Source organism: Apodemus sylvaticus, chromosome 9 (assembly GCF_947179515.1).
Source record: "Apodemus sylvaticus chromosome 9, mApoSyl1.1, whole genome shotgun sequence".
Lineage (NCBI taxonomy): Eukaryota > Metazoa > Chordata > Mammalia > Rodentia > Muridae > Apodemus > Apodemus sylvaticus.
In genome coordinates this window covers 23,938,683-23,953,929 of record NC_067480.1, presented here as the reverse complement: position 1 = coordinate 23,953,929, position 15,247 = coordinate 23,938,683, and the positions used below count along the sequence as shown (strand labels likewise).

General features: G+C 47.7%; 1 protein-coding gene across 1 annotated transcript in view; it reads right to left on the bottom strand.

Annotated features, from left to right (window-relative positions):
- Positions 1–493: 493 nt before the first annotated feature.
- The window catches only part of Iqca1 (IQ motif containing with AAA domain 1), a 124,394-nt gene continuing 109,640 nt past the window's right edge, over positions 494–15,247 (bottom strand). Inside the window, exons 17-20 of the mRNA XM_052193405.1 lie at positions 11,869–11,955; positions 7,037–7,214; positions 4,812–5,050; positions 494–613 (exon numbers count right to left, since the gene is read on the bottom strand). Of these exons, the coding sequence (XP_052049365.1) occupies positions 494–613; positions 4,812–5,050; positions 7,037–7,214; positions 11,869–11,955 (624 nt within the window). The remainder of the gene's footprint in view (positions 614–4,811; positions 5,051–7,036; positions 7,215–11,868; positions 11,956–15,247) is intronic.

Here is a 15,247-nt window from a genome sequence, read left to right as displayed (position 1 = left end):
GCTTTATTTCATTATGTGATATTCATGACTACAGCAAATAATTAATTTATTAAAATATGTGCAACAAAATATACAATGCATATGGGTTAATAAACAGCTAGTGAACCAACAGTACAATTACGGTGCTCTTGCCGTGGGAGAGTGGGAGAGTCCTCCCTATATGTTGTAATCTTGGTGCTAACTAATCCTGGCAAGTGTGAGGGCTGGGGAGAGTGCGGGGCACTTGGGAAGCAAACTTGATATAGGCAGACTTTGTGTGAGTTGAGGAATAGTGGCAAGCAGTAGATATGGCTGTAAGGAAGGGACATCTTGCTTGGTATGCAGCCTCCTAAAGGATAACAGAACACAGTGGTTAGGGTGCAGTGCCTTGGAGCGGCTGCTTGCATCTTATCTTCTTGTGGGCTTCCCCAGGTGGGCAGGGATGAGCCTCTCCCTGACAAGCCGGGCCCCGACACCATCTCTAAGATGCTCGGGGTTGGCTGCTGAGAAGACATTACTTCTTCTTTTTGCCCTTTTTTCCTTTCTTTCCTTTGTCCTTTTCCTTTTCTTTGTTGCCACCGACTGTTAGTGACAAGACTCGCTTCTTCCCCAGAGGGGTTTTGGCATACCAATTCTGGAATGAAAAGATGTTGAGGAAATGATCAAATCGCATGAATAAGCTGAGATAATCCTGGGGGTGAAGATACATCTGCTAGGAAGGGGACGGTAAGTGGCTGTTAGGACACTGGGCATTTGATGTGTGTTCAGTAATTTATAGCTTGGATTTCTGTGACTTGAAATGTGTCCTCCGGCAGTTAGTAGTTTTAGAGAACCACATACCAACTCCTGTGCTCAGTCCTGATTAGTTCAGACAGCCTGAGGGGTCGGCCTTCTTGGTAATATGTATGGCTTCTGGCTCACATGTGGCCAGCCATTAGCAGCTCAATTGGTAGACACTTGTGACCACAGGAGGCCTCAACATCCTCTGAGGGAGGTGGTGTAGAAGACATGGCACTGATAATACTTTATTCAAAACCTGAGAAACCTTTTAGTTTATAACCTTGCAGATAATCTCAGTGAATGATTATACTGGATGCTAGTTGTCAGTTTTCTTACAAATCAGTTAACAATATGTCCCTCTCTCCTCTGCCCTTCTCTTTGTGCACGTGTGCATGTGCATGCCAATGTGTGTGCAGGTACTTGGGGAGGCCAGAAGAGGGCATCAGATTCCCTGGAGCTGGAATAACAGCAGTTATTCATCACTTGATGTAGATGCTGGGAGCCAAACTAGGCGTAATTTAACTCGCTGTTACCAAGCTATTTTATGTGAGTGGGAGACTCTTTGAGTCATTTGACTTCAAATGACTTTGTTTCCTGTCATTTGTGTGCTAGTTTAGCTGGATATAAATATTAGCTAAATGATCATTTATTTATGTGCTTAATTTAGCTAGATATAAATACTAGCTAGATGATCGTTTCCCAGGACTCTGTGCTCTGAAGGCATAAATCACAGTTTTCTAGTGTCTCATGCTATTAAAGAGATTAAAGAGATGTTTGATTGCCCATGCTGTTTCTTTGGGGCAATTTGATAGCTTTTAAGCTTAGTTTGTTACTTTATCCTTAGACTTGTAAAATTGACAAAAATGGATTTGCTCCTAACTGGCTGCCTGGAATTCATTTTTAATCTGATACCTCGTGATTTTAATTTGGGGAAATTCTCTTCAAGTATTACATTAGACTTCCCTTGCATTCTTTTCTTCTGGGGATTCAGTTGGTTAAAGGTCAATTCCTATCAACTTGACTTCTGTAGGCTTTAATTTTACTTTTACAGATTTTATCTGTTTTGCTTTTCTGTGATGCCTTCTTGTGGTAACTCCCTAGGGTCAATTTCCAGTTCTGTGGTCTGCTTTTAAACCTTATCTAGTCTAGAATTCACATTTCTCTTAGTTTTAATTTAATTAACCACTATTTAATTAACTACTATTTTTCATTTATAAGTTTTATGGTTTTAAATAATAATTATTATTTGATTTAGTATGTTTTTCTGTTTCAAAAGTTCATTTCTAGTGGAAGCCATATTTTTAACTTATTTTCTTAAACATGAAATTATATGTATTCAAAGCATTTTATTTTTGCAATTTAAAAATTACATTTTGAGATTATAATATGATTATACCACTTACCCCTTCTTTATCCTATCTCCAAATCTTCCCATGTACCTTTTGGCAAATTTCTCAAATCACTACTCAGAACAGCACTCTTGGGACCTCAAAGTTCTGGGATGGTCTCACTAGTTTAGGGTCAAGGCATGAGTAGGGCTGTGTGCCTCCTGGAGTCCCCAGAAGAGAGGCCATACTCAGACCTGCTGCAGCTTCTGCAGACCCCTGCTCTTCTGGTTGGTGGTTCCCTGTCCATCCATAGGCTAGTGACTCTGGGCTACTTGAGATGCCAGTGAGTATCCCTTCAATTATCTTCCCTCTAATTTTTTCTTTTGATTTCCTCCTCTCCTTTCAGAGTTCTATTGGACTAGAATAGTTCAGGCTTAGGCTGAAGATCTTAGGGTCAGCTGGCAGCAAATGTACCCTCCTTTGCCTTACAAGCTCTTCACACTCGCTCTGTGTATCAAGGTCCCTTTGAGGGATCTTTGCTTACCCCGCCTCACTTCTTTATAGCTCAGGCTCTTTACCTGTAAAACAGGAGGCTGTGAGGTCTAAATGATTATACCATATAGCATTACATGTTTTCTCCACTATGTCCAAGGAACGGGACGGAATGTTCATGGGAAGCTGTGAGCTCAGTAGATACATTCTCAGAAGCACAGTTAGGGGAGATTTATGGCCCAGTTGTTGTACTATGTCAGCAGTGGTCCCCCCAGTATCCAGAAGCATGATGACGTAATTCCATCTGCTCAACTGTTAAAGACATGTGTCGCTAACAAATCTATGGAAGATCTACTTGGGGCTAGGCACTGTGCCACACTATGATTGGGGAGTAGGGTGATGGTGGGAAATGATCCAGTTTCTTTAGAGATGAACAGAATGGTTAAATCTGTCAAGAATGGAGGTGAGAAGGATATGCATTTGTGCCTAGAGTCACAGTCAGTCCTGAAACACCAGCGCAGGAGAAACTCCCAGAGATCAATTTTCAAAGTTAGAAAAAGAAAAAAAAAAACTTTAGGTTTTAACAAACTAAACCACATTCCTCAAAATAATTAAGATAATTAGTGTTTTGGGGGTAAAAGAAGAAAAATTCAGAAAAGATTATTTTGTTGGGAGATAATATTTTTTAAAACTAATATAAGACACCAGAATGACATTTTAAAAAGGGAACAGGATAGAATAAAAAAACTTGCCAGGCAGTGGTGGTGATGGCAGCAGCGCACGCCTTTAATCCCAGCAGTGGGGAGGCAGAGGCAGGAGGATCTCTGAGTTTGAGGCCAGCCTGGTCTATAGAGTAAATTCTAGGACAGCCAGGGCTACACAGAAAACAGACAATGGGAAAACACTGATGTTAACATTACAATTCATAATGGCAGCAAAGTTACAGTGATGAAGTAGCAATGAAAATAATTTTATGGTTGGGGGTCACCACAACACAAGGAACTGTATTAAAGGGTTGCAGCATCAGGAAGGTTGAGAACCATTGCTCTAAAGGAAAGAGGGAAGCCTCTGATGGATGCCAGCCAGCCTAGACACTAGGTCAAGGCTGCCTGACACGCCTTGGTCCAGTTGCATGGATGAAGAAATCACGGCCCTTGGCAGCTTCGACGTTCCCTTTAGAAAGAAGGACATCAGATGAAGACACTCTAGGTCTCCTCTGGATCTAAAACATCCCACGAACATATCAGAATGTTCATTCTGATAGTAGCGAACTGAATCCTGATGATCTGTATCATGTTTCTTACTGTATGTACACAGGAGACTGAGAAGGGAAGGGAAGGACATTGTGAGGAGAGGGACCAGAGAGCTTCAGCTGGAAAGATGTGTCAGATGTAGTTTTCCCTGTCCCAAACTTGTTTCCTGATATGAAATGTGAAGTGAAAGAAAAATAAAGGATGAAAGAGAGAGGGAGAATGGATTTGCAGTTATAAAAAGAGAAAAAGCTTTAGATTTTAACACACTAAACCACATTCTTCAAAATAATTAGGATAATTAGTGTTCTAGGGGTAAAAAGAAAAAAATTCAGAAAAGATTATTTTGCTGGAGATAATCAATATTTTTTAAAACTAATATAAACAGTTGAGCCACCAGAATGCCAATTTAAAAAGGGAACAGGATAGAATAAAAAAACCTGGAGGAAAGGAAGATGGGGACGGAGGAGAGAGGGGGAGAGGGATGTGGGGAGGGAGATGGGGAGGGAGGAGATGAGGAGATGGAGGAGGAAGGGAGGGGGAGAGGGAGGAGAGAGGGAGAGGAACAGGGAGGAGGGGGGAGAGGCGCAGGGAGAAGGAGAAGGAGGGCAGGTTGGCAGGCAGGGTTGGAGGCTGAAACCAGGGTCTTGCTCATTCTAGACAAATGCTGTGCCCTGAGCATCCCCATCCTCCCAGCTCTGAAATAGGGGCTTTCAAGCCGTCTCTTAATCCCACAATTTAGCTGCTACTCTGCACAGTCGCAGACCAACTAGAAGACAGGTGCTCTACCTCCCAGGTGCAAATAAACTTCATAAGAGAAACAAATGCCTGGAGGTGCAAAGGACTCTGACCTGGGAAAGGGGAATTTCAGATTTCACGGTAAGGGGCAGGACTCAAATCCATGGAGGGTAGGAAAATGGAGGGAGAAGGAGGTCAGGGGACACGTGTTGTCTAGGGTTTGGCTGGCAGGGTGCTCTGTTACCTTAAAGTTCTCTTCCTCCTCCCTGTACACAGGGTTCATGTTGGTCATCATGGTGATAAACTCAATGGCAGTGAGTGGCTTGTGAGACTGCTGCCGGACCCTGCGTTCCGTGAGCACCTCCTTGACCACTTGCACGATCTGTCCTTGTGTGAAGCCATCAGTGACTTTAGATAGGCAACTGATATTCAAGGCATTGGTGAGCTCACCTCCGTGGCGTAGAATGATTTGTTTCCACAGAACTGAGAGAGTGGGAAAGACAGAGAACAAAATTACATGCAGTAAGTCAGTATAAGTAGAGTCAGCCATGCTAGCCAGGCTCTCCATTCAAAACCCAGTGCCCTAGAGAGACGAACTCTCAGAGAAACCCACCCGGCTGGTTTGCAGTTCAAATGAGTGGACAGTTAGACACATCTCCTCCGAAGGCTTTTCCAGCACGCGGGGATGCATACTGGAGACCCTCAGGTCTGTGGTTTCAACTCGGGTCTCTTGCAAATTCACAAAGAAAAATGAAACTTGTGTTTTAATGTGAATGTGGCAACTTTCAAGATGGGAAATTGACCCTGGTGTGTGTGGCTTCTCTGCTCCTTGGAGTGCGGTGTTTTCCCCTGAGTTTGGATAAGTGGGAGATGAATGGCTTTCTCTTTTTAATTATAAGGTTCATTTCTTGTATTATTGTTGTAACTGGAATAAGAATATAAATTCCCATTTTCTACTAGCTGGTGCCAGGCTCCAATACCACACCCGGGACCAAACAGAGCGAGCGTACTTTCTGCTTTCCCTCCGATGGCTGTCAACATGTTGGCTGACTGCAGCTCACTAGATAGGTGCTGGGGTTGGGAGAACCTTTCTGTTAGGGGCACTTCCTGCCCATGAGGAAGGGATGCCTTTTCTACCAGTAAGATGAAGCCAGAAAACATTTAGGAAAGTATCTATACTATGACCTGAATTCTTGAAGGTGCCTGGCAATGTTTGTTTGTTTGTTTGTTTTGTCATGGACTCCAATTGCTTGTGATGTTCGTTGACAGCTTCCCCTTAAAGGCTAGGGTTTTGTCAGACAGCTGAAGCCACTCACTCCAAAGCTAAACCTAATGCTGTTGTTCCTTAAGATGACCACAGCATCTCTTTGCCATAAAGCAATATAAAATATGTACAATAAGAGAAAAGGAAGTGAATGAGATGAGGAGGGAAGGGGAGCACTAAGGGGAACAGAGTGAATGAGATGAGAAGGGAGTGGAGCACTGAGAGGAAGGGAGTGAATGAGATGAGGAGGGAGGGGGAGCACTGAGGGGAACAGAGTGAATGAGATGAGGAGGGAGTGGAGCACTGAGGGGAAGGGAGTGAATGAGATGAGGAGGGAGGGGGAGCACTGAGGGAACAGAGTGAATGAGATGAGGAGGGAGGGGGAGCACTAAGGGCAATGCAGTAAATGTGTAGAGGAGGGAGGGGGAGCACTGAGGGGAATGGAGTGGTGAGGCGGGGGAACATTGTCGGGAATGGAGTGAATGAGATCAGGAGGAAGGGGGAGCACTGAGGGGAACAGAGTGAATGAGATGAGGAGGGAGGAGCATCACTGAGGGGAATGGACTTTAGCAGCAGGGTCCTGGCCTCTCTGTTCCTCCCAGCCCAGCCTCCTCACTGGCTCCCTGTTCTGCACAGCCTCCTCATTTCCCCTCATCTCTGCCCAGCCTTCTTCACTGTTCCCTCCCCTCCTTTCCTGTTATGTCACTGTGACACCCAACAACCCACCTTCCCTCTGTTCTGCTCTGGCTGGCTGTGAAGAACCACGGCTGGCCTACATGACAGACAAGCCCTGGGTAGTCAGAGACCTAATAGGCCTTAGTGTCTTCCTTGATGTGTGTGTGGATTTTGTGAAGCTGGGACCACACTTGCTGCAGACGGAGTGACTAACAACCTTGGCCTCTGAAGTGCCCACATTTGTCTAAGCCAGGGGCCTCAACCTTCCTAATGCTGTGACACTACTATAGTTCTCCTAACCATGAAGTTATTTTATAGCTACTTTATAACTGCAATTTTGCTATTGTTATGAATTGTGATATAAATATCTGATATGTAGGATATCTGATATGTGACTCCCCAAAGGGGTTGTGAACCACAGGTTATGAAGCACTGTTCTAAACCCACCCACAGCTCTCCTGCTCTACCGACCTGCAAACAGGCCCTGGTCCCCAGCCTTGGTGCCTCATGGAAAGCCTTACGATACTTGCCGTATCTGGAAGCATAGTCGGGCCTGGGAACCAAAATAATCTTTTGGTAGACTCTGCAGAAGGGTTGGAGCTCAGCGTCGAAAGGCCGATGTGTGGTCCCCACAATCAAGATCCTGTCGTCCGGTTTCAGGAGCTTCAGGAGTTTGGGGAGGTATCTTTTTAGGCGTTTTGGTTCATACTGGAAGAGGAGACAAGAGAAAGATTAGGCCACAGGGAGAAGAAAACTGAGAGTGGGGAACATGAAGGGGCACACACTGTGGCGTGCGCTCTGTGAGGCCACATTGAGGTTCTGTTCGCAGCTTTTCAAATTGTGTCCCTGGGTGAGCCCTGGAAAGAGCCTCCTGCTTGGTTAACCTTTTCTTGTGGCAATATCCTGCCTATGGCCTCTGGCATTCAGACTTGGGGTCAAGGAAGGACAGGAAGCAGCTGCTGGAGGGCCCTTGGCTCTCGGTGGGCCACCCCAGAGGGCTGATCTCTTAGAGGAAGAGCCCACTTTGTTCTGAGGTGTCTAGAAGATGGATTCGAGGTTTCCTTTACTCCTCAAGGCACCACGAGGACCATCAAAGGGCTCTCTGCTACTGTGTCAGCACCTTGATGGCAACTCCAGGGTGTAGTATTTCAGTGCCATATCTACCCCATTACGGTTTGTCTATGCTCAGCACAGGGAGTGGCATTATTAGAAGGTGTGGTCTTGTTGGAATAGGTGTGGCCCTGTTGAAGTAGGTGTGGCCTTGTTAGAGTAGGTGTGATCCTGTTGGAGTAGGTGTGGCCTTGTTAGTAGGTGTGGCCCTGTTGGAGTAGGTGTGGTCTTGTTGGAGTAGGTGTGGCCCTGTTGTTGGAGTAGGTGTGTCACTATGGGTGTGGGCTTCAAGACCCTCATCCTAGCTGCCTGGAAGTCAGTGTTCTCCTATCAGCCTTCAGATGAGGATGTAGAACCCTCAGCTCCTCCTGCATCATGCTCCTGCCTGGATGCTGCCATGCTCTTACCTTGATGGTGGACTGAACCTCCGGACCTGTAAGCCAGCCCCAATTAAATGCTGTCCTTATAAGAGTTGCCCTGGTCATGGTGTCTGTTCACAGCAGTAAAACCCTAAGACATACATCAAGAGGGAGAAGCTGGAGTGTGGATGGGTTCTGCTCGGGACCCCAGGGAGAAGCAGAGCCTGCCTCGGAGCTAAGCCTCACTGGGTGGCTGAGGATGAGGAAGAAGCATGGGAGGGAACTGAGGCAGAGGTGCCCACGCCCAGGCTTGATCACCATGGCGCCTGTTACCCTGTGACTAATGCTATTCTGCACCTTGTCATGAACTTAGTGGTCAATTGGTGTCTCCTTTGGGAAGATGTAGAATTTAGCTTGTTAGAAATTGGGGACTTCGTTGTTTTGTCTGGGTTTCTTGAATTTTCATACAAATTTAGGATTATCTTTAAGTGTGCCATGCTTGTGGGAATTGCACGGCACTGGTAGGTAGATCTTGGGGACATGCCATCTCTGCTGGTTAGTCTGTCAACACAAGCTAGGGGCATCTGGGAAACCTCAGTGGACAAACTGCCCCATCAGATTGGCCTGTGAGCACATCTGTGAGGCATCTTCTTGATTGATGCTTGATGTGGGAGGTCCTAGACTACTGTGGGAGGGGCCACCCCTGGGCAGGTGATCTGAGTTGTTGAGAAAGTAATGAGGACCATACCAGTGAGTAGCGCTCCTCCACAGTCTCTGCTTCCGTTCCTGACCCTGGGTCCTGCTTGAGCTCCTGTCCACACACTGTCCCAGCAATGTATCCTCAATGTCTTGCACTGTCCCTGCACTTTCCCGCACTGTACTTGCACGTCCTGGCACTGTCCCCACACTGACCTCGCACTGTCCTGGCACAGTCCTGCTCTGGCTTCCCTTAATGTATGAGTACGATGTGGTAAACCTTTCCCTTCATTAGGGTGGCTTTGGTCAGTGTTTTATCACAGCTAGCAACCTAACTGGCTCCATCTTAGCAACAGTAAATCTTCAACCCACGAACCTGAACGTCCTCCGGTCTGTTTAGATCTCTCAATGGTTTTATAGTTTTCAGAGGGGTCTTGTGCTACTTCTATGCCATGGTGCTTTTCAAAGGCATTTTCTATGGGGCGGAGACAGAATGATGGCAAGCTGAGTGGAGATGGGAAGGGTAGACGAGGTCTTTAAGGAGCAAAGTAGAGCAGACAAGTCTTGCAGGGGTGGTAGGATGTGAGGAGTGCACGCGTGAGCCCCCCAAAGGCTACTGGAGAAAGGGCAGACCTGAGGGTCCTGGAAGGCTCGAAATAGGGGCACACCTGCAAGGCTGAGCCCATTCACCCTTAGTAACCCAGTTGCTATGGTGATGGTGGTGCCCACCTTCCCTTCCTGAGGCGGGATATTGCTACTTGCTTGTCCTGAAATGGCAGGGAGATCTGAAATTAAGTAGCCTATTTGGATGACAAATGTTGATCCTGGGTGGCAACCACAGCGACACCCATCACACCGAGGACCCGTGCTTTCTCTTGAGTGGGGAATGGGCGAGCAGGGGTGTGTGCTCATCCGGTCCGCCGCTCCCCGGTGGTCAGGCCAGTTCAGTTCCATTTCAGAGCTGTTCATTCGGCACGGGCCCGCTCATCAATCATGCCGGGAAACAGCTCCTGATTAGCTGGCCAGTTCCACATCCGCCACCCCCCACGGCTGGCCTGCCAGTCTCTCACGACTGTATTACCGTGTGCAATTTCAAATTAGTGGCTAGCATCCGCACGGCAATTTCAATTTGCTTTTCTGCAGTTAGCTCCACAAAATGAGCATCGCAGCCAGCGCCAACAAAGCAAGCAATTCCCCGGTGGAGACCTATTGTGGCAGCAGGGAAGGCTGGGGCTAGATGAAGTAACAAAGGGTAATGGTGCAGGAAATGCGGGAGCAGGCGCCCCTGTCTCAGTCTGTACCTTCGTCTCTGACGTGACTGACCTGCTTATAGCAACATCATGAGACAGGCACCAGCAAGGGCCTGCCAGGGCAGAGCTGGGCCCTTCAAAACTGCATGGGTGGACGCCCTTCCCCCACTCTCCCAAGATTGGACTTTTCTAAAAAATTCTGAGGTGGCTGGGCTGACATGGAAGAACAGGAGTGAGGAGGAGGAGGAGAAAGAGGAGGAAGAATTACAGAGTTTTTCATCTTTGGCTCCTAAGACAAGAAGTCTTCAAAGGGAGGTCCCAGGAGAAGTCTAGCATGGTCCCAGGGGAGCTATGGGAGACAGAGAAGGCTGGCTGGACCTGTATTGGAAGGGAAAGTTATCTTTGCATTGGAAGGGAAAGTCATCTTTGCATTAAGGTCCTCCCAGCCTGTGTGATTTGCAGTCTTCAAAAGCAGGCCATTCCCCTGACAGCCAAGGATCTTCTAGCTGGTGTGTGAACAGAGCAAACGTTTAATTTGTCCACAGTGGGGCTGTGCCTCCAGAACCTTCCATGTTCTACAGAACAGACCCAGCCATGGATGGCAGTTGTGGGATCAGGGAGGCAAGACAGGAAGGGTGCCCACGGGGCATAGAGACGGGGTACCACAGGCTCCCCTGTCTGCCACCTTCCTGCCTTGGGTGCTGTTCCTCATGTGAGGTATCTCATCTTGCTGCCCATTCGTCTTTGGATCTCCCATTAATCACATCCCTCGGATATTTCGCGGTCTTGGGTTGCTGTAAAGCTAAGGACTCCTGGGAAAGGAAGCCAGACACATTTCCTGAACTCAGAGGTTCTTCTGGCGGGTGACTAAGTAGAGACTAAGAGAGATCAAGTCACTTGATGACAGACACACAGCCAGCTAAGGTGAACGGCAGAACCGGCCCACCACCCAGACCTCCTGAGTTTCACATCACCCAGGCTGGAGTCCTGTGGGAGAGTGAATCACCAGGTCTATCAGCAATCTGCATTACGATGGCGCCATGCATGTGGAACTCTGGCTAAGCACAGGCCTGTATTGCTCCTTAGATGTCAGACTGGGATTGGTTTCTTTTCCTCTCTCAATGTCTCAACATGGTCAGCAGAGGGCGCTAACCACTGGCTTCCCAGATGAACTATATGTAACAAATGAGTCTTCCTAAGAGGTTTTGAAATGACAGGGCAATCAGGGCTCATTTGGAGAAACAAAGATTGAGCTTTCGGGCTTTACCCAAATCACCTCTACCTGCTGGAAATGATGTATAATACATAAGTGATTAAAATCCTTACTGATTTAATCAGAAACTCGCAGCTAACCACTATTTGCTTTGGTACAAATTGGTGTGGAATAACAAGCCTGTGTATCTGTGATTTTTTTTTTTAAACTTGTGGGAAATTTTCTGGTGATTTGTGGGGGGAAGTGTGGGGGAGGGGACCATTGAAAGGAGAGAAAAGAAGGAAGGAAGCAATTGAGACGGGGCTCCCCAGAGGCTCTGGATGCAGGGCACTTAGCTGTGCTGTTGAAGGCCTTTGTTCGAGAATTTCGGGCCCTTTGCTATTTATTATTATGAACAATAGGAAATGGTAATAATAACTCTGTGCGTGCCTCTGCCTGTAACTGAGCAAAGTTCTCTGACTTGTTTCTTTTTTCTGAATCATGTTCAGGCTGAAAACCTTCCCCCCTTCGTTCTTTCTGTTTTTTTTCCCCTCCCAAATTATGCCTCATAAAAACCAAGGCACTGGCTTCTTTCAAACCCTGACAGGCGCTTATGGCAGAGAGAGCCTTCTGTGGAAGGACTTAAAGCCCCCCCGTGTCTCCTTGGAAAGCTAAGATGTTCTTGAAACATGGAGATGTCCCCCTGTGGGGGGGAAACGTCAGAGAATGAAGACTAAGAGGCCGGGAGGACTCACCCGTTTCTCTGCCTGCGGGACTTTCTTGTAGAAGGTTTTCTCTGTGTCTTGGATCCACACCACGGAAGGCTGAAGCTGGCGGGCCACCTGCAGGGAACGAGAGCCAGCCTCGAGGTGAATGCGTTTCTCCCTGAGGGACACTTGTCCTCTTCCTGAAGCATGACTGGGGGAATCCCTGGCTCACCTTGAGGAAGGCAGGCCCTCGATGTCACCTGGGTGTGAGCTTGTCCACCTGCCTCATGGAGGCTGCCATCCACGGGCTTTGCATTTCTGTACCTGCCTGGGACAGCCCCTGCCACTGCAGTCTTAATGGACACATTCCTGTATTGGAGCCCAGAGCCCCTGTCTGGTTTGGTTTGTCATAAGCCACAGGCTCTCGGCTGAGAGGGAGCGGGAACTGGGCCACTTGCTCTAATCACAGGCTACTCACGCTCCCAGGTTCATTCACATTTGCTTGCTATGAGAAGACGGTTTCATCACAGGCTCCCGTGATGCTATTTGTGTGTCTCCGTTCACCTGTGCCTTTGTGACTGAGGCTCCCCTGGGGGATGGTGGCTCCCGGCCTTTCTAGAGTGAGCAGGGATTCATGGCAGAGTTGGGACTGGACTTAACCAAGGCATGTGAATAATTGCAACAGGCCTAACAATCTCTTCAAAGCACCCGCCTAGAAGTGGAGTTCAGGGATTTCCTTTGCAACAATTTGCGCTTTGTGTGAAACTGTGGCAGGTAAAGGCAATAGCAGCTACAGCATCTAGTCAGTGTTAGAAACTCTTAGTTATACATTTACACATTTCTTGAAACGTTGTTGAGACAACATTAGCTGTTCACAGACTGATAGAAAAGCCATTAGGCGGATGGCCAAGTCTGTTTCCCTAGTATTATGTGCTGAGTGAGAAAATAGATTATGTATCTTCAGAGACAAAGCAGATGTTGACCGAACATGGTCCAACACCTGGGCCATGCATCTCTGGCTCTCAACACACTAGGACACTCAGCAAACTGTAGGAGCCAGCACAGCTGGGGAGCTACTCGGCTTTTAGAGCCTGGGCCACAGAGTTTGAGAATTCCAGTCTTATTCTTAAACCCCAGTCTTCAGACAGTTGAAGATCTGAGCTACATGGCTCCAAAATGGCAGCGGCAGAATGGACGTCAGCACAGTGTGGGAAGCAGGGGCAACACGTCAGACACATGCTGTGGTTCCTCAACTGTTCTACACAGAAGTGGGCCATTCCAGAGTCCCTGTCTCAGGGGAGAGGCCCATGGGCTCTGGGGAGGAATGAATGGAGGATGAGGCCCAAACACTCCCTGCGGCTATGAACCTAGTTCTCTTTCTTCATGGTTCTTCATTGGTTCTTCTACTGAGCCCTATCCTAAACCACTGTGACCTCGTGACCTTCGAATTTGGGGCACCCTCCATCATGGGTGCTTTGGCTTGGCCTGGCCTCCTGTGATTTATTTTTGGCACCAGAATCTGAACAGACATTTCCCCCTTTCCTACATTTTGATTGCCAGAGAAACAGGGAACCAAGAAGTACAGTCAAGGAGCCGGGGAGATGGCTGGGTAACAAAGGCTCGCTGTGCAAGCAGGAGGACCCTGAGCTCGGGCCCCCAGCCCTAGGTAAAAAGTGAGTAAGGTAGTATTTGTATCCCAGTGCTGGGAGCTAGAGACAGAATGAGCCCTGGCGCTTGCTGGCTAACCCGTCCAGCCAAAGAAGGCAGATCCAATTTCAGTGAAAGACCTTGTCTAAATTCTTAGGCAAGTAGGTGGAACTGGAGAATGTCATCCTGAGTGAGGTGACCCAATCACAAAAGAACATACATGGTATGCACTCGCTGATAGTCAGATATTAGCTCAGAAGCTTGGAATACCCAAGAAACAATTCACATATTACATGATGCCCAAGAAGAAGGAGGAAGAGGCCCCTGGTCCTGGAAAGGCTCAGTGCAACAGTGTAGTGGAATACCAGGATAGGGAAGAGGGAAGTGGGCTTATGGGACTTTTGGGAAGTGGGGATCCAGGAAAGGGGAAATCATTTGAAATGTAAATAAAGAATATATCTAATAAAAAAATAAGGTGGAGAATGATTGAGGAAGACAAACAATAATGACCTTTGGTTCCACACACATGAACAGGTAAGTACATTCACATACAAAGAAAAACACACACAGGCACAGGTACATACATGCACATGCACATATATGCATGCACACACACACTTGTGCATACACATATACATGTATGCACATGCATAGGCACAGGAACAAGAACATACACACACTGGTGCACACACACATACATGCACATGCACATGCATATGCATTTGTGGGCATACACACATTCATGCATACACATTCACACATGTGCACATGCACATATATACATGTGTGCACATGCACACACATAGGCACAAGAACATGCACACACACACACACTGGTACACACACACACATACATGCACACACACTCATGCATACACACACATACACACATACGCTGCTCTTCAGTCTGTGCTAGTAACAGATTGAAAGAGCTTGTGTCTGGCCTGGCCCTTCTCATCCTTCACCCTTCTCTCCAAACCCCAAGCCCACCACTGCCATCCCCTCAAACTCTGGTGTAGCTTCGCACGGCTGCTAGTGGAGGTGAGGCTGCCTCGTGGGGGCTGGAAAAAAAAATCTCAAACCCATGACCTGAGGCGTGACCAGCACAAACCAGCCACCAGCCCTGTAGCTGTCATCCATGGGGCGGACACATGCCACAGGATGAAGGGACACCCTCTCCACTTCTCTCTCCCTCATCTGTAGTCTTTTATTTAATAAAATAATTGCCCAGAGATGTCAAAGCAACTAATTAGATGACTCCCCAGTGTCAGTATTCTACGAGCCTCTAGGGGTCCACACATGCACTGCAGAGAGAACGGCTTGGCCAGTGGTCCTCCTGACATGTGGTGCAGAACCCATCCTGCTTGGGTGCCAATTCTTTGCTGGGTGGGGAGGACTCAGAGAGAGGCGCAGAAACAATGCAGGATGCAGGCTCCCCCATGAACAGTGCCAGCCCTAGCTGGGAAGCCATGAGGAAGGATGGTTAGAGGGAGTCTGTATCGGGGAGTGCTGGCTGCCAGCTGGTGTGTGTGTGTGTGTGCGTGCATGTGTGTGTGTGTGTGTGTGTGCGGGTGTGTGGGTGTGTGGGTGTGTGCACGCGCGTGCTAATCAGTGGGAGGCACTCGAGGGTGCAAGAGGAGCTGGAGTAAGCTGCAGCCTCCTCTCCCCACAGCATTCTCGCTTTTCTTGGGATAACACTGGAGACTCTAGACCAGTGGTTGTCATGACCCCTTTAGGGGTCAAACTACCCTTTCACAGGGGTCTCTTATGACCATGGGAA